This window comes from Musca domestica, unplaced genomic scaffold (assembly GCF_030504385.1).
Source record: "Musca domestica strain aabys unplaced genomic scaffold, Musca_domestica.polishedcontigs.V.1.1 12, whole genome shotgun sequence".
NCBI lineage: Eukaryota > Metazoa > Arthropoda > Insecta > Diptera > Muscidae > Musca > Musca domestica.
The window spans coordinates 14612379-14639525 of NW_026712155.1; the positions used below are offsets into that span (position 1 = coordinate 14612379).

Here is a 27147-nt window from a genome sequence, read left to right on the forward strand (position 1 = left end):
GTACAAATAATATTTTATCAATAATAATAACAATAATATAGAAGAATTATAAACTTACAAGTTGCTTAGCTATCATCAGTACAGTCTTGAGTGAAAATTGACGGTTGCATATATTGAAGAGATCTTCTAAAGACAGTCCCAATAATTCTAATACCATGGCATTGTAACGGCCACTACAAGTGCCCAAATGATAGACACGCGGTATACCCTCTGGACAATTATCTATATGTGTGATGATAACAACAACAACAACGACAATCATGATGATGTATAGTATATTGGATATAGATAATTACAAGTATATATGTATAGATATATAGTTTAAGAAAAATATATATATATTTGTATATATTAACAAGCGAGTAATATTTTAAAAATATTTTATATTTTCTTGATGACATTTTCTTTATTTTTGAAAATATAATATATTTTTAAAATATTAACAAACAATAAATCATGTTGATACATATTTATACATATATATGTAGTGGAATCATTTACAACTAAATTTTTGGCTTGAAAATATGTATAAAACCATATATATATATTTTCAAATCGATTGGTATTAGAATTTATTGTGTGTGTGTAATGTAAAATTCAAAATTTTCTGGAGTGTACCAAAGAAGATCTATCATAAGGGAAAGTTGGGTTATGAGATTTATTGGACAATATATTGTACAATCAAATTATATAATTTATAATGCCTTACATAGATGACAGGGATATGATTTAATGGCTGAATTCATGTCATCATCTTCAGTTGACATAGTTTAATACAATTTATTACATGACAAAAGAATAAGTTAATATATTTCCTTAAAAAAACATTGGACAATAAATTTCCGAATGTTCCTTATTTAACATTTAACCAAATGAGCAGTTTTATTGCATTTTTGGGTTTTTATTCCCATTATAACACCATTTTCCCGTTTCGATTTAGTGTGCCCTAGTTAAACATATCGGTTCAAAAACGAATTCGTGTACTCTATTACACAAACGTAGTAATAACACCCTGTATGCAACTTTGTCATATATCGATTTTGCTCACCCTATGTGGCTGGCGCATAACGATCTTGTGATCCCTATCAATGCAAAGAGCCAAAGAGTGAGTTAGGTGATATTAACGCCGTACTATTTTTATATCAATAGAAAAAAAATATAAAATAGTACGGCGTTAATATCATCTAATCCGCTCTTCGTGCTCTTTGCATTGATATGGCCCACAAAGCCGTAATGCGCCACACACATAGGTTGAGCAAAATCGACTTATGACAAAGATTATATACAGGTCGTTATTACGCCGTTTGTGGAATAGAGTAAACGAAATCGTTTTTGGACCGACATGTTATACTAGGGCACACTAAATCGAATCAGGAAAATGGTATGATAATGGAAAAAAATAAATGCAATTAAACTGTTAAGGGAAACTAACAAAATTTATTATTTAATGTAATTAAGAAAATATGTATTACAAATAAATATAACAAATATAAATAATTTTTTTTTTATTTTCAAATAACTTCACTACAATTTTTGCTTGTTTTTTTTGTTAATGAAAAATAACTAATAAAAATTAACATTTAATCTAAATATGTGTTTGTGTATTTGTTTTCTAATAAAAGTATTGTTTTTATTTTCTTGTAAATTCATTTAAATTATTTAACAAAAAAAATATAGAGAAGAAAAAAGTTTAAGCACCGACCTCCGCGCGTAAAATATGCTAGAGAAGATCTTTTTCGTTTTTAAATATGTAACAATGTACACATAATATGAATATACATATATAAAAACTTTTTATATATGCATGTTTTGTGTAGGGAAGAAGAAAAAAAACGAGACAACAACTTTTAAGGTGTTCATTTTTAATTGAAGGAAAATTTATTAAGTTTTTTTCGTTCGCTTCGTTCAAACAAAGGTGGTAACGGTGCAGCAAAAAAAAAAAAAAGATATTCTAAGGGGGAGGGGCTCTGTTTTTTTAGTTTTCAATGATTCTTTTTATTTGTTTCTAAGTTTCTAGTGGGTATTAACGTCAACAAAATTTTCATTTTTAAAGCGAAACAAGTTAGTAACTTTATATAATAGGGGTATATATATTTTATATTGGTATATATATGTATAGAATAACAAAAATATATATAAATATATTTCGTTGAAATAAAATTAAAGCAAGTTTTTTAAAAAAAGATTAGCACAAAGGGGGTTAGGTCGGCGGATTTTTAAGTAAACCAAAAAAAAATAATTTTGATTTGAATGATTTTTTTTTTAGAGGAAAGGATAGGAATAAATAAAGAACTCGAAATAAGGGCATTTCATTTTGAAGAGAAAAGATTAAAAAGAAAAGTAGTTACAATGGGAATCAGCAAATCTAAATTTCGTCGATACTCAAGTTAGAGAGAGAGAAAAAATTATCTAAAAGAAAAAAGGGTCCACCATTTTCCTAATTTTCTTAAAAAAAACATTCTTTTAGAGAATCTTAAATAATATAAACTATATTTTTGCAATATTAGAAAACTTCAAAAATTCTCTTCAAATTGAAATGCATTTTCGTGTTTTGAACATTTTTGATTTAAATAAAAAAATCTTATTTGGTTTTAAATTAAAGAAAAAACACAAAAAGTTACTTCTAAAACATAAACAAAAATAATAATAGTAATAATGTAAATTGTTCCAAAATTGACTTACCATGTGATCCTAATAGTTTATAAAACCTATACTCTAAGTGTAGTTGTGGAGCCTTTGACTTCATTGGCTCCATTTTTATTGCTACATGTTCATTGTTGTACAGATTTTTGCCTATAAAAAGGAAGAAAAACGCATATGTTATTATTTATTTAAAAAAAATAAAATCTTCAAAAAAAAAAAACGCTTAAACGTCACCACAAAATCGATGGCAACCATGAAAGAGAGTGAGAGCGAAAGAAATCAAACCCTCAACTCCACACGCACGTTTTTAATGTGAGGTTCATCATTAAACGAATGTGAGATCCCTATACAAACAATACACAACTTGCTATAACCAGGTTCCGACGATGTAAATTTTTGATGAAGACAACATTTTGATGTATTTTGATATTTGAAAAATAGTTTTCCGATACAAATCACTTGAACTTGCACAGAGATCATGCATCACACTAAGACATTACCAGCTATGGGCCTATGTTACTCCCAAAAATATGGGGAGACAAAAAAGAGAGCGCAAATATGATTTATTGTCCGAATTGATTGTTTGAAATGACAACACAAATACACTGGAAAACGTTGACGTTCATACCTGCTGGATTAATACTCTTTTCGGCATATGGTGTTGTTGGAAAGAAACACATGCGACGACCTGTAGAGTATTTTCAATGAAAGAAGAATTTTTTAAAAATTGTCATTTAAAAAAAATTACTGACATCATGCAAAATTATGTTTTATTATTGGGATTTTCCAATCGTGGAATTTCCCAATGATTTTGTACTCATTTTTGTGGAAAAAAATATGAATCTTTAAAAATATTTTCCAGATGACATGTGCTATAAATAGCAAAAATAATTGAAAAAAATGACAATAACAAATTATTGTTGTTGTCTTTGGCTAAGAATTGGAATATGTTTTTATTTCTCTTTTTTTTTGGGAAATATAAATTTTTGCCTGGATGAATTACTCGGTGGTGAATAAAAATAACTTCCAGGAAATAAGGAAGTCATCTATTTTCTAAAAAAACGTAGATATGTTTCATTTCCTCTGCGAGGCCTTTAAGGTGGGAAAACATAAAGCGCTTATTTGGCTGGCTTAAGTCATCGGCTGGCTTTTTGGTAGATGAACAAAGGAGTTTTAGGTTGACTTAGTTCGATTTTGGCCCTAGGCTCCTTTGTTATTTTTCGAAGAAGCCAGCCGATGATTGACGTCAGTAAAAACTTGACGATGACTTAAGCCAGTCAGATAAGCGCTTTATGTACTCTCACCTTAACAAAGGAGCGTAAGGACAAAATCGAACTAAGTCAACTTAAAACTCCTTTGTTCCTCTACGAAGAAGGAATCAAAAAGGTGAAAATACATAACCTTAATTCATTCATCGTTCCCTTACAATTTGACATTAATATATGCGACGCCATAATGCCAAGCTGCTTATGTATTTTCGCTTTAAGGTATTCGATTATTCACTAGATATCTTTTATATTCCCTGGGAGGCTTAAAAACCCATCACAATTTTCTTAGAAGACCTAGAGGGGTCATGTAGTACGTGGAATATTCCCGTATAGCCTTGAGAAAATGTGGTGATCTTCTATGACCCAGAGAAGACATAGAGCTCTCTCCCCACATTTTTGTTGTTGTTGTCAAAATTTCTTAAAATTCAGAATTTTTGTTTTCTGCTACTCACCTAACCGCAATTCTCCAAAATTACCACAGCCAATTTTTTTACCGACACGAAAATTTGGTCCGACCATAAGGACCCCGGTTGAGGTGCTTACTGATTGGCGGGCGGAATACATATTGCCGGAGCTGACTGCGTTACGTGCAGGAGCTGTGCCGCTACCCCCGCCACCGCCTCCTCCTCCCCCGCCGCCGCCTCCACCGGCTCCGGATGTCCCTGCAGGCTGTGTTCCACCACCACTGAAATATAAACGGAACATTAATGAACAATGAAATAGAGAAAACTAAAACAAAAATTAAAAGAAAAAGAAAAAAAACAATTATTTTTGAAATACCAACATGGCCACATTACATGGCAAAACGGATTTTTTTACCAATATTTTTTGAATTTTTGCAAAAGTTTAGAAGACATTTTCAATGAAACAAATAAAAACAAGAAAACTTTCAATGGACGGAGTTTTCCAACTCCAAAGCCAGGTACTCCTAATTAAAGTCTCAAGACAAAGAAAATGGCTGGCTTGGGAGTTAAGAAAAAACGAAACAAACACACACAAACATATTTTCATGTATTTTTTGGAAAATACCCACATTTTCTTTGACGTTATATTGTTGTTATTGCTATCGTTGTTGTTGTTGTCGTCACTGAAAACCAATTCTTGTCGCAACATTTAAAAACAAATTAAAACTGCAAAAATTTTGACGGCCGAAGCTTGCTCTCCCTCTCTCCCTTTTTCTCTGTGTGGACAGACAACAAACTGAAAAAAAGTTCTTAATAAATATTTGTTTGTACAACAACAACAACAACAAACAATTGTGTTTTTTATCTATTTATTGGCATTATGTCAGCTGTCAGTAGTTGTTGCTGCTTTTTGGCATTTCTAATTGAATTATTGGAATTTGAAGGGGAAAGTACCCGACAACAAATTCCAGACGAGAACACAATCAAGACAACACCATTAAATATTTTGACAGTTTTAACAACAATTAATAATAATAGTTATGACGTGATCGCTTAATTTGGGGCAAAGGAATTTGTTTACATTTCAAAACCATAAAAATCAAGTGTCATATTTTGTTAGACTGGGCAAAAAGACTACTTTTGACAATAAAAGGTCTGTTCCAGGACTGCAAAAATGTAAATGTTTTTACTAACACAGTCAGTAATATAGGTCTCTTAAGGGAAGATTATTAATTTATTTTTTTATTAATTTACTATAATAATTTCTTATTTTCAATTTTAATATTTTTCATAAAAACTTCACCTATTTGTATTCTCTATCGTTCTCTTGCTATTTTTTGTTTATAAAATTACATATATAAATGATTCTACTCATAAAATTCGCATTTTGATTCTCATGACATTGAACTACTTTTATTTCAATTGACGTTTAGCACTCGACGATTGAGAGAGAGCTGGAAATGTGGGAGGTGGGGAATCAAGACCTTAAAAAACCAATACAATTGCATTGAGTTAATATTTCTCTCTACTTTCAGAAAGAGAGAAAGGTCGTCGCCCAGAATCTTAATTTCTAATTCTCATGCAATCCACCAAAATCACTCCTCCTAAATACAAAACTAAAATGTTCTCACAGACAGGTGCATAAACGTGGGGACACAGACGCTAAACTCCCTTCCCCTACTCTTGATTTGAGGCCAATCGTATTCCAGCCTTTTGTGTTATTGTTGTTATCTAAAGTAGTTAGGAGAAATGTATTGCGTTTAATTGCTTTGTTACATTGCCAGTCAATTATGAAATATTCATTGAATTGGGCGTCTGGCGTCAAACAAAGCTCACATTGCACGTCTTACTCTCTCTCTCTCTCTCTCTGTCTACCTCACAATACAACTCTTTTGATATAAAGCCAGCGCCTGCCATCATATATTCAATGTTGTACCTTTTATTATGAATTGTTGTGTGTGTGTGCTTCATGTCATGTTGCCACGATACGTCTCTGTTTGATGACTCATTGCAAGAGCAGAGCCAGTCAGTGGCAGTAGCAGCGGCGCACCGCTGCTGCGGCGTCGTTAGTAACAACGGCAATTGCTTTTGATTGTTTACTTGACGCCACTCACAGCGTCGCTGCTGTCGGCATTTTTGTGTGTGTAGCCGTCGTCACACACAACAGCAATGCTGTGCTGCTCGACGTTTTGCGTTTGGTGTTTATTTATTTCTTTGTCATATGTTTTTGTGGTTTATTTACTTTTTTTGAGCAGCTGACTATATTTTTGTGTGTGATAACCGAAAAAGTGATCATTAAAAGTTGATGTAGGGATTTTATGGGAATAAAAAGTTAAGCTCCAAATGTGCATATAGGATAAGAAATTAATATTTTTATTTTCAATGTCTTGAGGAACAAATCGTTAACTTCAATTAGACTAAATTGTGTAAATGTGTTCTATGGTCAAAAAATGGATCATAAAAGTCGTATGTAGATCGGAATCATTTCCATGAAATATTTTCCATTTTATGAATGAGAAAGAAAGGAAATCATTACATTAAACTACTCTCTTCTAAAAGCCAATACTTGAGTAGAAAAAAAAATGTCAGTGTTTCCTATTATGGAAAGAAAGTCCTATATAGCTCGGCAGCATTTTGAAAATATTTATGGGAAGAAATAATCTTTTTTTCTCTATATTTTTGATGCTTAAATAAATGATTAAAGTGAAATGTGAAAATAAAGGTACGGGAAGCAAGTGAAAATTTGAAATTAAGATGGCAATCCGTCAATATCAAGATTTCAGCCAATCAGAAGCTGGCCATTATTCACTAGTTTTATTTTTTTGCCAAATTTCTGTAGCAAAAAGTAGCCATAGAGACAAAATCTTAAATTTGATTGCAAATTATTTTTCTAATACCGTTTTGAGTAAAACAGCGATTTTTTAGTAAAAAGTTGCAAAAATGGTAAAACTGAAAATGTCTTTCACGCAAAGAGATAAAATATAGTCTTCTATAGATCGGAAACATATTGGAAGTGTTTTTTGGGAAAGACCAGTCTTCCGTAGATCGAAAACGTCGTAAATGCCTAAACAAAGTTTAACAGTCATTAATATAAAGATCTCGAAGAACTAAAGAGTTTGTTAGAAGACTTTTTCTATTTAAAAAAGACCCAGCGAAGGAAGACGTCTGTAAAAAGTACTTTTACTTTTCAGTAACAATACATAGAGTAACAGCTCATGGCAGAGACATGTTAATATAAAAACCACAATTACAGAAACGAATAACAAATTAAAATTTGAAAAATCAAAAATTTTGGTTTCAAAACTCTATTCCATAGACTCTTTCAAAAATTTGCATATTGCCTTGGCGGTTAAAATCAGTTAACATTGGCAACTATGTTGTTGTGATATCATAACAACAGGGGTATTTTCACAGGGTTGCCATATTTTGACTCTGTCTTGTTCTATCTTTATATTTCTATGTCTTTGAAGGGACAAAGTATAGTCGTTTATAGATCGGATACATTCAAAAGATTTTTCTTTTGAATGAAATAGTCTTCTATAGATCGAAAACGTTATTAAAGTCGTCTATAGGAAAATATCGAAAAAAGAGTTTAACAGTCATTGATATAAAGATATAAAGAAGAAGACCTCTCGTAGGAAGACGTCTGAAAAAAGTAGCACAAGAGAGACCATTTTTGTAAGTGTTCTGTTAAATTTGACCGCAAGTTTTAATACTTTTTCGAATACCGCAACGATTTTAGGAAAAAATTTGCAAAAATGCTAAAACTAAAAGATTATTATTTTGGGAAGAAATAGTCTTCTATAGATCGAAAACGTTATTAAAGTCGTCTATAGGAAAATGTCGAAAGAAAATAATTAATATTAAAACCCCGTTGGGGAACCTTTTTATCTTAAGAAGACTACTCACGGGAAGATGCCTGTAACCAAAATCAGTAAAATAGTGCATCAATTTTTTTAAACGTTAAATAAATATTTAAAAATTACTTTAATAGGCTAGCCTTCTCTAGTTTTGCTGCCAAGTTCATTTATATGTACAATTCCAAGCAAAGGAAAAATCGCAATTATCGATAATGTTCGATAATTCTTTCGATTACTTGATACAGAAACGCAATCCTGAACATTGTTATATCTTCAAAAACCTCGTGAATTGTTGTTTTCCTTCCGTGCAAATTTCTTCTCCCCATCTCTATCTATAAAAGTCCTCCAAAAGGTTCCTTTACCTATCCCTCGGATGCTAATTGATCTGTTAACAAAAAATATATATTTCAGCACTTATTATTATTCTTAAACAATATGGACAGCTGTAAACTGTCATTATACATTCATTTCCATATGTTTTGTTTTGCATTTTTGTTCTTTTTTTATTATTTGTTGTTATTTTTATAAAAAAAAAATACCGGTTTTCTTAATGTCTGCATTGTTGTGGGGTGCTGGTGTTGGGTGCTAGTGGTTGTTATTGTTTATTCATAACCCGGCGATCCATTTTGACGTTGTTGCCTGTGTGTGTCTTTTGTGTGTTGTGGCCGGTCGGCCGGTCATTGATCACAGAATAATGTGTATGCATGAGAGGAAATGTTAAAGAGAGAGAGAGAAAGAAAAAAAAAACAAAGTGCCACAACAAAGAGGCAGATACATAAATGAAACAAAAAATATTAAGAAAAGAAAGAGTTGCTTGGTTGGGTGACGATGAATCACAAAAGACTCAAGTAAATTTTTTTACAAGAAATATTAACAGGGGAAAAAGTTTAAGGGAAGAGAAAACATAAATGAAAGATTCTCAAGAATTCTGAAATTTTATAGTTAATCTCATAAAATTTAAATATATTCCTGGATTTTAGAACTTATGGCTCATTTCTGTGAATATTTGGAATGAACTATTTTAGAGGGGAAAAGAAAATCTTTAATTTTCCTATTTCCGTTTTTATGAATCAATATCTTCCAAGTGTCATCCCCTTTTACTTTGACGTTATCTTTCTAAAGACTTTAAATATTACTTGGTAAACATATTGTCACACATTTATAAACAATTTGTATAAAATTGTTATTTCGTCTATCACCCATTTACAGACGTCATCACACACAATTATGATAATTTGTTTTTTTTTTGTTATTCTCTTTCTCTTATCTCAATGACATTTCCCCACAATACACAAATAAGGCCAAGTAGTTGTCATTGCCATTTTATTGCCGCCGCCGCCGTCGACAACATCACATCGCCTACAATTACATTCTCATGAAATTATAATCATTGAAAATTGAGAATGCAAATGAAAACCGTGTCTGAAAATCGACAATTTGCATAAATTCGATATGAATATTAAATAGATGTTGTAAAGAACACATTTTTGGAACCACCCCTTTCCTTACAGCCGTTAAAAGATTCATTGGCGACAGTGGAGTACTTTCATCGTTGAAAAAAAAAATTAAAAAAAAAATTTAAAAAAAAAATACGGAGAAATACCGTTTAACCTTCACAGGGTGAGCAACCAACTTCAGATTGCTGTCATTTCTAAGCCACTCATCCGACAGCTGTAAAAATTATTTTAGTAAAAGTAAAGAAGCGACTTGATCGAAACCCGCGTGGCCGAAAAATGGCTCGTGAGCTGAACATATCGCAATATTCCATTCGGCAAATATTGAAAAATGAGCTCGGGGAATAACCATTGAAATTTCAAAAAGTTCAAGAACTTATACCGCAACAGAAAGAAAATAGACTCAAAAGAGCTAAAGAGCTCGGGGTAAAGCCATTGAAATTCCAAAAAGTGCAAGAACTTACACCGCAATCGCAACAGAAAGAAAATAAACTCAAAAGAGCTAAAGAGTTGCTTCGCTTGGTCGAAAGTGGTGATGGTGAACTGCCGAATTTGGTTTTCTCCGATGATTCGACATTCATTGTCCACCAGTTTGTAAACAAGAACAAAACCAAAGGATCGTGTTTACCTACCAAAGAGGTTAGCTGAAAATGTGCACCAGAACTCAAGCACCGGCCATGGTGATGGTGTGAGCCGCCATAACAGCCGATGGTCGCTCTCCGCTAATATTAATCGACCGTGGCATTAGAATAAATGCCGAATATTATTGCGAAAATATTCTGAAAGGTGTATTAAAGCCTTGGGCAAGTATTTTGGTCACAGACCTTGGACATCCCAACAGGGGACTCAGCACCATCGCACTCAGCATGCGCCACTTAAGAATGGTTACAAAATGAGGTTCCTCGCTTCATTTCTAGCGCACAATGGCCACCTACATCTCCGGATACCAATCCGTTGGACTATTGTGGCTGGAGTATTTTAAAAAGCAAGGTTGACACTAAAAAATACCAAATTGTCGATCACCCTAAGCAAGCGCTTCGCCGGGAATGGGCCAAAATACCGCATAGCAACATTCGGGCAGCGTGTGACGGTTTCATTGGCCGTTTGAAGGCCATAATTCGTGCCAAAAGTGACCAATTCGAACAAATCTAAACTAATTCTAAAATTTGATGGAGGGTATCGAAAAAAGAACAACATCTTAAAGAGAACATATTTAAATTTACATTAGAAAGTTTGGTATTCATTATTTCAATATATTTTTTTAATAAAAAAATCAAGAAAATGTGGTCATTATGTTCCGGCCTATAGATCCCTTATTGGCTACATTTGAAACTACTGATCCCTTGCAGTTATAATTCATAAGCTGCACAGTAACGGTACCCTACGTACACATTACGTCTTATAAGGGGCTACTATTGTAACTATAGATTCCTTTTGCCAGCTGACACACTTCAAGGCAATGACAATACACCTAAGATGATATTGAGGAGAAAAAAGAATAATTGAAAATATTTCCCATTAGTCTACAACTATTAATTTTTTTTTCACCCAAAAAATAAAGTAATATATGTAAGGAATTACTAATCCAAGTACTTAATTGTTTCCACGCAAGAAAATGCTATGTTTTGTTGAGGTATTCGCCTGTAATATCACGTTTGCGCATTTTTTTTTTGTTTCATTTCTTTCACAACAAACTTCCATTTAAAACAAAACAAACCTTAAAAACAAAGTATATTTCACTAATTAGACATTAGAAATTATTTTCACTTTCTTTTCCATTCAACACAAACACACACACACAAAACGCACATCGAAATTAATACTCAAGTCTGGCGCCGCAAAAAAAAAAATATATATACATGGTATGTGTGTTTGTGTGCGCCTTTTGTATTGTGTAATCCACATTGACTGTCATAATCTGAGAATTGGATAATACAAAAACAACAGCAACAACATCTAACTGCTGCTATATTAGTAATAAGTTGTCGACAATTAGCAAAAAAGGGGCGCTGATGGGGCCACCAGCCATAACACAGCGACCCCGTTTGCCATATGCCATACGCCACGCCGCCGCCATCATCACCAGAGCTTAAGGAAAGTTGTGCAAAAACAATGCATACAAATTGTTTCACCTTAATAAAAATACATTTTGCATTAAATTAACATAATAATAGCATAGAAAAGAAAGAAAGACAAAAAAAAAGAAAAGAAAGGGAATTTGGATTTATTTAGCTAGAGGTGTTTGTTTGGAAAGAAACTGGGCCATTTGGCTAAGAAAACAATAGAGAAGTGAGTGTGTTCCCAAATATTTATTTGGAACTTTATATAGGCTTTAGAAGGTTGAGGGGCACGGAAATGACCTGGATTTGGAAGAAAAATTCGATTTCAAGTTCTTTTTCGTAGACTTTAACTGAAAGTTTCATTTAAAAACGACCATCCATGAATAAGACTTTTCTATTAGGGATCTGTAGTTTGAAAAAGTCTAAGAAACAATTTGAAGTCATTTACCAGACACGAGAAGTTGCATCAAAAAATAAGTTATTGGTTAGTAAATGTGACGGAAATGATAAAAAAACTACTCTTTATTCTTCATTATTTCTTCTTCCTTTTTCTAACGCATAGTATCAATGAAAAAAAAACCCCGAAGAGTTGATTTCAAAAAGAAAATAATTGAATATAAAAACATAGGTATTGCGAGAGAGTAAAATTAACATGTAAGAAAGCAGCTTTTCTCGGTCGGGCCGAACATTTTTACCACCCACCATTGGGAAAAAACTTGAAATTAAAAAAAAAAAATCCATCGAAAAATACCGCTCAAATGAAAACCGTTATATGTGGGCTATACAAACAAAGTCAGATATATTTGGATATGGTACATTTTCCGTCATAGGTTGAAGTTTCCATTACGAACATCAAATACGAAACTTGAAAATGTCCGATAAATAATGTAGCTAAAATCATCAAAATACCGTATATAGGGAGATACCGATATTTAGGGCTATTCGAAGACCTGGCTTCACAGGCTGTCGTACCTATTAGGAACCTCAATTGCGAGTTTTCAAACAATTTCGGTGAATATTGTCCCTAAAATCATCAAAATACCGAATATAGAGAAGTACTGATATATGGGACATATACGAAGACCTAGGCCAGCATACACAACTTTTTGGCATAGACTGTAGTTCCCATTACGAACTCTAAATACGAAATTTGAAACAATTCCGAATTAAAAATGTCACTAAAATCATCAAAATTCCGAATAAAGGGGGTACTGATATATGGGGCCTATACGAAGACGCGGGCCAGCATACGCAATTTTTCGTCATAGGCTGTAGTACCCATTACGAATTCTAAATATGAAATTTGAAACAATTCCTGTGAATCAAGTCGCTAAAATCATCAAAATACCGAATATCGGGAGGTGTCGTTATATGGAGGCTATACGAAGACATGGAACAGCACAGAAAATTTTCCGTCTTAGGTTTAAGCACCCATTACGAATTTCAAATACGAAATTTGAAACAACTCCTGTGAATAATGTCCCTAAACTCATCAAAATACAGAATTTTTGTGGGTACCGTTGCATGGGGAGTATGCGATATCGTGTATATATACACGACATTTCTCCTCCAGGGAGTAAATTATTCAGAAAGAATTTCATGTGTAGAAGTTTAAATAATTCCATTGAAAATGTGGCTTAAATCATCAAGATACCGAATATCGGGGGGTACCGTTGTATCGGAGCTATACGATATCGTGGACCGATCTTCGAACTTGACCTGCCTGCAGACAAAAGACTGATCTGTGCAAAATTTTAGCAACCTATCTTAATTCGTTTTGACTCTAGCGTGATTAAAACAGACGGGCAGGGCTAAATCGTTTTAGAATTGTACGCTGATCAAGAATATATATACTTTGTTCATCTCATTCGTACAATTAACACCATAATCGCCGGTCAAATGTATATACTCCCTCTGTTCAATGTCCTGGAACGCTTTTCCTTCCCTTTGAGTGAATGTAGGGTTTACTAGGTCGAAAAAGGTCGCCAACTTCTCTTTGAGTGAATGCAGAGTTTAGTAGATCGAAAAAGGACGCCACATTCTCTTTGAGTGAATATAGGGTTTACTAGATCGAAAAACGTCGCCATTGGTTTATATACTCCAAATGACCCACTACCGAAAAAATCGTTCCGTTTCGTTATCTGCTCATTGTTTAAAATCTGTTATAATATAATAACAACAAAAACCTTTTTTGACATTAAATAGAACAATATAGTTCGACATTTATTGCAAATTAAAAAACGGCCTAAACATATGCCAATATAAAACCTCGCAATCTATAAAAAGACGCTCTTTTCTAATGGAATGCGTTCTTAAGATAGTCTGGAGCATTTCCATTGAAAACGGATCTATAGAATATATTATTACAATAACGTAAAAGTAGGTCTGAAACGAGTTTTCAGGTAAAACAAAAAAAAAAACACAACAAAGAGAAACCACAGGATATTTTATTGCAGCTTAAGAAAGCGGATATCTTTATTTAAAAAGCAGAAAAACAACAACAAAAAGTAGTACAATCGTAGATACATACAAACAAAAACACATATATCCAACGGATTAAAAAAACTTAAAACTGGTCTTAAAACCGAAATCAAACCAACCAACAAAAAATGAAAAAAACCATAACTCTTTTTGAACTGGAGCTTGAATTGGATGGATAGAGTAGAAGGAAAGAGGCACAACAAAACCAGACAGGATTTTCACTAGCAGCTTTAACCACAAAAAAGAAAAACGTAACCACCAGCCACCAGTCGTTTGTCAGCCACATGTTCTTGGCGTGTTGTTGTTATTGTTACTCTATGTACTTACATATGTATGTATATACTACGTTTTTTTTAGAGGCCGACAAACTTAACGAACCATAAAGACAGCTGGAAAAAATTGTAACTCAAAATCCAGCCAAACTCAGAAAACTTGAAACAATTGAACTTTACCAAGCAAACAATCAGCCAACCCAAACCAACCAGCCAGCCAGCCATCTAGTCATCCATCCACCACAAAGATCCGATACTCATACAAACTTACATAAAACTCGTTTTCTTCTTTACTGTTTCATTTTTTCTGTTTTTTTTTTTTTTTTTTTTTTTTTTTTGGTTTTCGTTCATAATTTGAACTTTTTCCCCATTTTCTGTTGTTGTTCTGCTACAAATAATAAAGAAAAAAGACAGAGAATTACAATACCAGTTCTCCAGTTCCCGCTGTGTTGACAGGCTAACAAAAAACTACCGGTACTTGTTTAAGTGGTAGTTAGAGAGGAAGGAGATACATTGAACCGAAACGCGAACTGTTGTGGTGTGCTGCTGAGGTGTATTTAGCATGTAAAGTTCGAAAGGTGGGGGCATCATCGACATCATGGCAATGATGTTGATGAGGGGGTGGGGGGGTTATTATTTGGTGCTCTACATGACTGACAATCGTTGTTTTTGTTTTTTTTTTTTTTCTTGGTAAGATAAAACCCATGTGAGTAATTGTGTGTGCCTGCGCTTTTCTTTTTTTTTGGGTAATGAACCCAATTGTCATAGTTGTTAGAGGAAATTTCTTGGTATTTTTCTTGGATAATTTGTTTTTGGTAGGTATTTAGGCATTTCAAAGAAATTTTCTTTAAATTTTAAAGATCTTAAGCTAACTGATCGGAAACTAAAAAAATATTTCGTTTTTCGGTCCATCTTTTCTTTAATTTTTACTAAAATGTTTGCGGCTTTCCCTACAAATCAGCTGATTGCTTGTACGAGTTTGTACTTACAAAAAGAAATTGCTGGATTTTTTTTTGTTTTTTTTTGAAAAAGTAACCAGAAGTTATGTTCTTGACTCTATATTTAAAATAAATGACTCTTAGATTTAAAATTAATATTTTTTGTTTAACAATCGATTTCCTTAATTTTTCTAGGCCACAGATGGTTTTTTTATAGTTTTCTGTTCACGCTCTAATTTATTGAAAATTAATTTTCCTTTGAAGATAATTTCTTGTCGAATACATTTTCGACCCTCAGATCCCTGGGTGAGATTTATAAGCTGTCAAAAAGTAATGGTTGAGTAAAAACTGAGAACTGTTTGCAGTTAATACATTTGAAAAGCAAACAAAGACATAAAAGTATAAAGATAGGACAAGACAGAGTAAAAATATGGCAACCCTGTGAAAATACCATTGATATCATAACAACATAGTTACCAATGTTAACTGATTTAATTCGTTAAGGAAATACTCAAATTTTTGAAAAGGTCTATGGAATAAAAAATTTTGGATTTTTCAAAATTTCTATTTGGTATTCGTATCTGTAATTGTGGTTTTATATTAACATGCTTCCGTCATGAGCTCAAAATGCATTAGCTCAAAATGCATTTGATCTAGTCTTTACTATTTAAGTTTTTGATCATTAAGCTGATAAAGCCTTTAGTCACGAAACTCCAATTGTGTAGGTTTCTTATCGATCTAGAGAACCCTATTAACAAACACATAGCTTTATAAGATTTACACTAACTAAAATTGTGTTACTTTCTCATCGATCTAGACAGCCCTACTACCAAAGCCAAAGATGTATAAGATTTAGACTAGCCGTGTTCACTTTCGGCAATTTTGTTTTCTTTGAATATCTCTTTTATTGTTTTTCATCATTACAAACAAAAGCTAAAAAAGAATTTGGCAGGAATTTTCCATTCTCCCTACCCATTTTCCCAATGTAAAATCTTTTGCCTGTTATGTTGCCTTTTATCGATCTAGACAACCCTACCCTGCGCCAACACACAGCTGCTGAAAAAGTGCTTTTACTTTTGCTACATTTCTATTAGAACCAATCTAATCTAATTGCAATCATCAATTGCTAATCAGCAGCAACATTTATTGCAAAATATGCATAATTTAACAAAAACAACAACAACAAAATGTTGATGTAATCTAATACACATTTTCAAGGTAAGAGATAAGCTACCAAAGCTAGGTTCGACAACCCGATTAATGTATTATTAGTTCAATGTTTTGAACCCTCGGACAAGCACACACACACATGTTGGAACATTTTTAGAGGGGGTGGGGAAAACACACCCCCCCTCTCTGGAAAAATAAATAAACTTAATTAGTTGCATGGTTTCAAAGTTCTTTTGGACAAACTACTGCTACATGACAACATGTGTATCAACATGACCAACAACAAAAACAGGAACAACAACACATTTTGTTTACAACTACTTAAATATTTAACAGTTTTTTTGTCTTTTGTCTTTCAGTTATTTACATTTATTTTCCACATTCGTTCATTTGTTTGACAGTTTACTTTAATTTTCCTGCCAGGTCACGCCAAAATGCATGCAGCATGTGAGCGGGGCAGGCAGACAGACAGTCGAAAGGTGGTGGTGCTTGCATGCATGCATGAATGTGCTGAGCGGGCAGGCACGGGCAGGCAAACCTGGCCAGAGCACATGTTTTGTGACCAGTCATCATTTCCATTTGCCCGTTCGCTCTCCCTCTCTCTCTATCAGTCTATTTTTTTCGATATATGTATGTACATATGTACTTGGTTGTTACTCCCTTTTGTGTTTTTTTTTTTGACATGTTGGAGAGGAGGAAGAGGTTAGATAGATTTCCAACCCCCACCTCCCCCCAAAACACCACACTCAGTGGTGTAAATGTGCAAATGTGATTCAATTCACAATCATCGTCGTCGTCGCCACACACAAAAAGAGCTTTACATTGTAGTGATGCATTAATAATCTACTTTAAGCTTTATTAGGTCTATAAGGCATGCAAAGGTCAATCTCAACAACAATAACAACGGCAAAAACAACACACACAAACTATAGAAGAACACAGTGAAATGAAAACGTAAGCAATGTAACCTTACAGAGATAATGGGGGGAAATCTACATATTGGCATTGCTAGGTCTGTGGTAAAAAAATAACAAAAAACACTATACATTGTTGCCAAATCGTTTTAATTTTTGGGAAGTGAAATTAAAATTAGGGAGAGCAGGGAATTTTTAACATCGATCTAGTCACCTCTACATTCAATCAGACTGCTGATAAACCGGATTCTTTTAATGTTTTAATGTTATTATTTAAGTAATTTATTATTTTTGTTTTGCCTTTTATCGATCTACGAAACCCTACATTTGTTACTGCTATTTTTCATTTTTATAATAGAAAATTTAATTTGTGTGATTTTCGATTCAACGTATCATTTCTTTGTAATTTTATGGACGTCAATGGTTGTTGCCTTTTATCGACCTATGAAAACCTACATTTGTTAATGCTAATTTAGAAGCTTATTTCTTATTTTTATAATAGAAAATTTAGTTTTATCATTTATTTGTAAGTTCATGGACGTCAATGGTTGTTGCTTTTTATCGACGTAGCAACCCCTAAATTCAATCAACAGGCTGTTTCCTTTTTAAAGTTCTATTTGAGTTACATATCAATTTTATGTTGCCTTTTATTGCCCCATATATTTGGAAAATCGGTTTTTTTTTGAAATAGGAAATTGAATTCGTGTTATATTCGATACAATTTTGTTGAATATCGAGTAAATATTTCCAGCTAAATGTATTTTATAGATTCATTGTAATTTTTAGGCGCCAATGGTGATGTCTTTTATAGATCTAGTCACCCCTACATTCAATCAGACAGTTAATGAAACGTTTTTACGTGCTGCCTTTTATTGGCCTACAATACCCTACATTTGTTAATGTAAGTGGAAAAGGCGCTTCTCTTTCATTATACCCTCCGCCATAGTTTGGAGGGTATATTAAGTTTGTTATTCCGTTTGTAACACCTCGAAATATATATTTTAGACCACATAAAGTATATATATTCTTCATCAGCACAAAATTCTATGTCAATTTAGCGATGTCCATCCGTCTGTGGAAATCTCTCTAGCTTCCAAACGAAATGAAGTAGATTGATAATATTTTACTCAAATGTATATCATGTCTACCGGACTTTTGTTATTGAAAATGGGCGATGTAGGTCCACCACGTTTTGGTATAGCCCCCCCCAGATAACGGTATTACCCGATATTCGGTATTTTGATGTTTTAACGACATTATTCACCGGAATTGTTTCAAATTCGGTATTTGAAGTTTGAAATGGATACTACAGCCTAAGACAGAAAATTGTCTGTGCAGGTCCCCATCTTCGTATAGCCCCCATAAAACGGTACCTCCCGATATTCGGTACTTTGTTAATTTTAGCGACATTATTTAACGGAATTGTTTCAAATTTGGTATTTGAAGTTCGAAATGGATACTAAAGCCAATGACAATAGCCTCCATATAATAGTACCTCCCTATATTGATGATTTTACACACATTACATTATTCACCGATTTTTTTTCAAGTTTCGCATTTGAATATTGTAATGGCTTATGACAAAGGTTGCTTATGCAGGTCCATGTCGTCGTTTGGACCCTAATATGACGGCTACATTTAGTATTTTTAAAATTTTAAAAGAATTTTTAACGGATTTTATTTTATTTTTTTTTTTTTGAAAATTGCCAAATTCGATCTAAATAGTGGAGGGTACTTAAAATTCGACCGGCCTAACTTACTTTTTACTTGTTATAATAAATAATTATAGTCGCAGAGTTTTTTAATCAACGTTATTGAACATTGAGAATATTTTCCAAGTTACAGGTGTTGGTTTTTATCGATCTAATAACCCCTACATTGAACCAATAGTCAAAGCCAGCTTCCTTTTGATTATCATTTATTTTTTTAATTCAAAAACTCAATTCGTTGCATTTATTACTTGCTTTTAATTTGCAAAACGTTATCAGAGATGTTAAATATCAATCACGATTTCCATGCCTAAATGTATTTTATGATTTTTTTGTGATTTAAAGGCGCCAATTGTGTTAATCAGTTTTCGATCTAGTAAACCCTACAACCATTCATAGAGTAAGGGAGAGAGAGAAGTTAAAGCGCTTCAAGTCGACAAAGAGAAATTGTACTGATTAGACATTCACATAGGGAACTCTAGATCAAAAGATATCAACTGGTTTTAAAAACAGCCTGGCCACACATCAAATTATTAGCAAAAACGTCTTTTCATAATTTTTTTAAACCGTAAATCCGTTTTAAACTTAAATAATGTGAAATAAAAAGTTAAATAATGTCTTTTGAAATATGTTTATCTAATTTGATATGTACTAATATTTTTTTAGACAGCTTGTCCTCCACTGGTCTCATTAATAACAAAACTGCCATTTCAGGGTGAGAGATATCCCAAGAGAAAATTATCGTTTGTTTTGCCTTGTTTTCACAGAATTAAATCCCCATTAGACTAAGTGATTATTATGTCATACGGCTATGAAAAAGAGAGTTTATAAATTGTTTTATGAAATTTCATATACAAAATATTATATATGAAAATATTATATATCACTTGTTAGAAATCAGATATCATTGATACGTGTCTTTTTAAAGACAACTGCACAAAAACTCTTTAATAATAAAATTTATGGAATACGTGTAGAATATAAAAAAAATATTATGCAAGCTGAATGGAAAAGCTTTATTTGGCATTGGCGTTAGCCACATGAAGGGTGGGGTGGTGTGGGTTCGTATTCCAATTATGGGAAAATGGAATTTTGCATTTTGTGACCGCCACATCGCAACAAACTAAGCTTTTATATTATAGAAATTTATAAATATCGATTCGTAGTATTAAATATTCAAACCACAAGAACTACTGCGAAATTATTTTTAGAAAAATTCCATTCGATTTTTTTTTAGAAAAAAAAAAAACAACAACAAAGGCTATTTTCTTATTATAATTTAAACGTTTTATTTTTGTGTTGTTGGTTGCTATTTATTGTCCTAATTTATGATAATTGACTGCAAAAATTTAATTAGTGATTGAATTTAAATGTCGTTTTATTTATTCAGAAAAAAAATATCTGAGTGTGTAACACAAAAAGCAGCCGCAGCGAATGGGTAGATGTACTCCAAAAGCGTTGGCTGGTCGGACGGTCATATTGCACACAATACGGTACGACAGAAAAAAAATTAGCAACAACATCAACAAACAAACGGAATATAAGCGAAAGTACAACGACGCATCGAGGGCAAACTGAAAAACGTAGCAATTATGATATTGAATAGCAACCTTGGAAAATATCACATCTCATACTTGCAAAAGCAGATATGAGCATGATGATGATGACGATGATGATATTATTCCCGCAACCCACAACAAAGCTATCAAACTAAACATTTTTAATTATGCGAGTGTGTAAAACGTTTACGTGTATGTACGTATGTAGGTACGTTTGTAATCAGATGCCCCTTTTGGTTTATATTTCCGTTTCTATTTTTTGTTTTTCTTTGAATTTCTCTCTCACAAATTTCTTTTGGGGGTCGTCGGTCGGGTCTTCTTTTCCGTATGACTGCCTGCCTTGTTGTTGTGTCTTGTTTTTGTGGTCTTCTAATGGGATTTCAGTTCAAATTCAATTTGTTTAAAAGGTAAAAAGAAAGAAAAACCAGGAAATTTCATTGTTGTTGTGACAATTTCTAAGAAAGCTCTGTGGCTAGAAATATGGATGTGATTGTGGGGTTAAGCCACAAAACCACATGCCATAGTGGTGTTTCCCCTAAACCTGTCGTTTTTAAAGTATCAGATCATTCCAAAACGGCGAGCACTGTTTCCATGCTAAAGGTATTTTATGATTTTTTTGTGAAATAAAGGCGCCAAATGTGTTAATTAGTTTTCGATCTAGTAAACCCTACAACCATTTAGAGAGAGAGAAGTTAAAGCACTTTAAGTCAGCAAAGAGGAATTGTACTGAAGAGACATTCACATAGGGAACTCTAGATCAAAAGATATCAACTGATTTTAACCAGCCTGGCCACACATCAAATTATTGTTAAAACGTCTTTTCATGGTTTTTTAACAAAAAATGCCGTCTAAACTTTATTAAGATGAAATAAAAAACATTGTATGTTTTTTGTAACAAGTTTCTAAGAAGTTTAGTTCTACCAGGGGGAAACCCTAAGAACTTCTTAACTGAGAGTAGTCAATTTAAGTCAAAAGACGTAAAAGGCCAAGAGACCAAACAAGGAATCCAAGAACTAAAAATCTCAGCCAACATTTTTAAATTTCGATGAACCCACAATTGTTCGCCACTTTGCATGCGTCGTCAATCTTCTACAAAATTAACAATTATTTGAGAAATTATATTTTTAGCTTTGCTGAGTGATTTTAATGGCAATTTTGAAAAATCTCGAGGAGCCTGCAATTGGGCGCCACTTGGCTTTACACATACTACGAATGGATCAATGTTTTGTCAAATTGGGAATTCCTTTGAAAATTACGTTTAAGCATTGCTGAGGGATTCTAATGGCAAATTTGATAAATTTTGATGAAACCGCCATTGGGCCACTTGGCTTGACACATACTTCGAATGGGTCAATGTTCTGCAAATATTAGCTATTCTTCCGAAAATTACGTTTCAACATTGCTAAGTGATTCTAATGACAAATTTGCAATGAGCCCGCCATTGGGCGCCACATGGCTTGACTCATACTACGAATGGATCAATGTTCTGCAAAAGGAGCAATTCTTTAGGGAAGTACGCTTAAGCATTACTAAGTAATCCTAATGACAAATTTGACATGAGCCCGCCGTTGGGCGCCACTTCAAAAACGCAAAATGATGTCATTAAATAAGCTTTGGCTTGATTTAAAACTATTTTTTATGTTTCTAAAATGTCAAGTAGCCCGCAATTGGGCGCCACTTGCCTGGATATTGCGCCAAATGGGTCAATCTTCTGCAAAATTAGCAATTCTTTTGAAAATGAAACATTGCTGAGTAATTCTAATGACAAATTCGCGATGAGCCCGCCATTGGGCACCACTTCATTTCGCCGTGGGCCAATGTAATACAAAATTAGTAAATCTATAGGGAATTACGAGAATTCAAATGATGTTATTAAACCAGCTCTGGCTTGATTTAAAATAATTTTTTTTATGTTTCCAAAATTTTGCTGAGCCCGCTATTGGGCGCCACTGATGATGGAATTCAACCGTGATAGTGGAAGTGGACGAAAGAAAACAGCAACATCAGTAGAAATGGTTCGACAATTAAAAAGAAGCGACTTGATCGCCTTCATTTCCAGCGCACAATGGCCACTAAAATCTCCGGATACCAATCCGTTGGACTATTGTGTCTGGAGTACATATTTTGGAAAGCAAGGTTGGCACTTAAAAATACCAAAGTGTCGATCACCTCAAGCAAGCGCAAAATACCGCTGAGCATCATCAGGATGTGACGGTTTCATTGGCCTTTTGAAGGCCACAATTCGTGCCAAAGTTGACTAATTCGAACAAATCTAATCTTATTCTAAAATTTGATGCTATTTCCGACATTGTTTGCTTTCATTCAATAAAATTAAAAAAATGGTAAAAATTATGCCGTTTGACTTTGTTGGAGTTTTTTTATCTCACCCTATACTAGAATAAAACTCGCCAAATCAAAGATGCCTTGGCATCATTGTTGATAAGTTCAGATTAGATTCAAGAAAATGAAGTCAATTCGCAACATGAATGAAAATCACAACATTTGCATCACTACTTGCAATGTTGACATCATTGCAAATTAGGGTAACCTAGATACAATTTGTTACAAAAAATGTCAGCGACATGAAACATAAAAAACGCCAATTTGGGTGATAGGGTTCACTAAGTACGACAATGGTAAAACTGCATGAGGGATAACTATGACTCTTGTGAGAGACATTCAATTTTTAAAGGAAATATAAGAAATAAGACAGAATGATTTTACTTCATCTAACGTCTCATAGATAATTCGATTTGATTTCTATGAAACAAATATATATTAAATTAAAAACATAAAAAACGCCAATTTGGTTGATAGGGTTCACTAAGGCCATAATTCGTGCCAAAGGTGACCAATTCTAACAAATCTAAGCCTATTCTAAAATTTGATGCTATTTCCGAAAATTTGGGTTTCATTTTATTTTCATTAAAAAAAAATCTTTTTCTTAACCTTATCTCACCAGCCATATGGCTGAGGGTATAAACATGTGTCCACTCCACTAATTTATTACAAAAAGCCAAAAGACAATTTATTTTATATTGTGACTATATTTCCTCCCTGTGCCCACTACTTTTCAGCCTTGGGTATTTTATATCGTTATTTAACATTTTCATTCCATTTTATTTTTTGTCATTTAACCCTTAATATTTAAAGTCCTTAACCTCATCTACAAATACCTACCTAGCTTACGTTTTTACTACGTCACATTACGTCAACGTTACTTTAGCGTCCCCCTGAGCTTGACTAACTACACATTTACGAATGACACAATTCTTTGACAAGTAAGAGAAGGAGGTTGACAGTTATCATTCACATGATTGTGATTATTGTAAGCCCTGTGTGTAAATATTTGCAAAGTTTCATCCTTTTTTTTGTTTATAATTATACACCTGCTATGTGCAGCGAATAACACAACAACTAACAACCATATGGCCCCAAAAAAATAATAGTCGCTTAATTTTCTAAAGATTGGAGGATGAAGCCGAGTTGTTGAAAAGAGAAGGCAAAGACACATTTGTGCACATTTATAAATGAATGGCGACTTTATTTAAACAACGAAGAGCAACAAATCTTGACATATGTTTATTCATTTTGTTGTTGTTGTTGTTGTATATACACCTTTTGTATGTTGTTATGCCTTTTTATGTTTTATAAAAATTTGTAAAATGTAAATGTCCCTATTTTGTTGTCCCTCTTTCTCTCTCTCTCTTTTCCGCTCTCTGGATGATTAAATGCAAGGTTGTGGATAAATGATGTGATGATGCATGGAGGAGAGAGAGAGAGTATAAGTGTATTAGTATTCATGTAAACTCAACATGAACGTACACTCTATCTCTCTCACTCTCTCTCCCCCCAACTTTCATGGCTCCAACAAAATGTAGGTTTCTATAGACGTCACAATCATCTATGCAAAAAAGAAAACAAATCCACAACAGAGAGCTCTGTAATGTTTGTCTTGTCATAATCTCAAGACAACCAAACGTTGAGAATTACAAAAGAAAAGAGACTAGGGGCAGCAGTGTGAATGTGTTGTGAATTAATGATGGATTTTGCTTCATTTAACTCATTAGGGGGCCAGGCCAGACCAAACACTGTCACTTAGCCATCCATCCAGCCCAGGCGACCGCATCATATTAAGCACATATAATATGTACACGTGTCACTTGTGTAAAGATGTCCTTGAATTAAAAGGCTAAATGATGAAGATGATGTGGCTGAAATTAACTATTGCTTGGCGATGAATATGTTCAGTTTTCAGTTCCATGGCAATGAGTGAGTGTTTGCAATTATCCTTCACGAAATTTGTTGTTCTTTAGTGGGAAGGGTGGTTCGATATATTGCGAAGAGAGGTTTTTCAAGATTCCCGGAAGCAATTGAGGCATTACAGATAACAATGTGTACCAAGGGCGCGGGGAAATAATTGTAAATATTTGACCAGAATTCCAACATTGAAAAAGGGATAAAAAATTAAGCAGACGCCATTTCTTAAAATTGCAAATACTATTTCTTGCATTAAATTTTCAGTACCAAATGAGATATAGAGTGAATTTAAGTCACAAAGATTTTTGTTGGGCGCCAACATTCAAAATCAATTTTATTGGGCGCCAATAATTTTTAATTTTTTAAAAATTTTTAATTTTTAAAAAATTTTTAATTTTTTAAAAATTTTTAATTTTTGACAGAATATTTATACCCTATAATAGCGCTGGAACGTTGGGCGCCAGTTTATAAAATTACAATAAAAAAATTTCTTTGCATTAAATTTTAAGCACCAAATTAGGTATAGAGTGAATTTAAGTCATAAAAATTTTTGTTGGGCGCCAACTTTCAAAATTAATTTTATTGGGCGCCAACCTTCAAAATCAATTTTATTGGGCGCCAATAATTTCTAAATTTTTTACTAAGAAAATTGAAGATCCTTACAGAATATTTATACCCTATAATAGAGCTAGAAATCTGAATTAAACACTGCCCAGACTTTTGAACGTTGGGCGCCATTTTTTTAAATTACAAAAAAAAACTTCCTTTGTATTAATTAGGTACAGAGTGAATGTAAGTAAGATTTCATTTTATTAGGCGCCAAAAATTAATTTAATGATAATATTTCTGTAACAAAAAAAGGGGTTATGGATCTTAACGGAGTATTTCTCGTTTATAATAGCGCTGGAAATCCAAATTCAATGTCGTCTAGACTTTTTTTTATATTGGGCGCCATTTCTTAAAAACACAAACCACACTTACTATTTTTTTAAAAATGTTCACCGAAGTTAGGTATAGCGTGAATTTAAATCATAAAGATTTCCATTTGGCGCCAACATTGAAAATGATGGAAGATCATTTTTTTCCATTGGGCGCCAATCTTGTCCTTGTATCTCTTATCACAAGACTGAAAATCTGAATATAACCCTAAACAACACTTTTAAAACGTTGGGCGCAATTTCTTCATATTATTAACACCAAATTAGGTAAAGAGTGAATTTAAATTACAAAAATCTTCGTTGGGCGCCAAACTCAACAAAATGACTCTAATGACGTTGGTCGTCAAAAATTTCTTGAAACTTGACTTTTCTCTGTAAATGGCCGAGGCACTAATACCTTTTCAATTACCCATTTGGTTAACCTGAAATCGGATAAAGATATATATGAGAGCCATAGCCAAATCTGAACCGATCTCGATAAAATTTGGCAAATGTATTTCTGAGCTATATTTGATATATTTCCCCAAATATCGTAACGGCCGAGTGCACATTACGTCTGTGCAGGACAAACTCAACAAATCGGTTGAACAATATATATGGAAGCTATAGCTATATCTGAACCGATTTCCATCAAATTTAGCATACTTATTTTTAGGCCCAATATGGTCGTAAGTGCCAAATTCCGTCCCATTTGGACTAATATTACACGTTTGGTGCACAAAAAATGCAGAATTCAGAAGATATATATGGGAGCTACATCCAAATCTGAACCGATTTTGATAAAGTTTGGCAAAAGTATTTCTGAGCTATATTTGATACATTTTCCCAAATATCGTTGTTACAGTGTGCATATTACGGCGACGGAAGATAAAAATAATAAATCGGATGAAGAATTTATATAGGAGCTATAGCTATATCTGCAACGATTTCCATCAAATTTGGCATACTTATTTTCAAGCATAATATGGTCGTATGTGCTAAATTCCATCCCATTCGGGATAATATTACACGTTTGGTGCACAAAAAAAAGCAAATCGTATGAAGATATATATGGGAGCTATATCTAAATTTTGACCGACTATCTCCAATTTCAATAGGGTTTGTCCTTGGGTCAAACAAATGACTTGTGCAAAATTTCATCTGGATGGATGCCACCTGTAGTTTGTTAAAAATACATGGATGGATGGACGGATATGCATAAATCGACTCAGAATCAT

At 33.3% G+C, this 27147-nt stretch overlaps 1 protein-coding gene across 27 annotated transcripts in view; it reads right to left on the reverse strand.

The window, feature by feature from the left end:
• The window catches only part of LOC101899083 (casein kinase I), a 91339-nt gene that overhangs the window by 22522 nt on the left and 41670 nt on the right, over positions 1-27147 (reverse strand). For 6 of the 27 annotated variants that reach the window (XM_059118294.1, XM_059118293.1, XM_059118290.1 and 3 more), the window contains 4 exons: positions 4364-4596; positions 3272-3331; positions 2683-2793; positions 59-222 (listed from right to left, as the gene is read on the reverse strand). In XM_059118294.1, coding sequence (XP_058974277.1) covers positions 59-222; positions 2683-2793; positions 3272-3331; positions 4364-4596 — 568 coding nt within the window. Of the gene's footprint in view, positions 1-58; positions 223-2682; positions 2794-3271; positions 3332-4363; positions 4597-4944; positions 5112-27147 lie in introns of those variants that run through there. The other 21 variants (XR_009341494.1, XM_059118287.1, XM_059118308.1 and 18 more) reach the window with 16 other exon arrangements.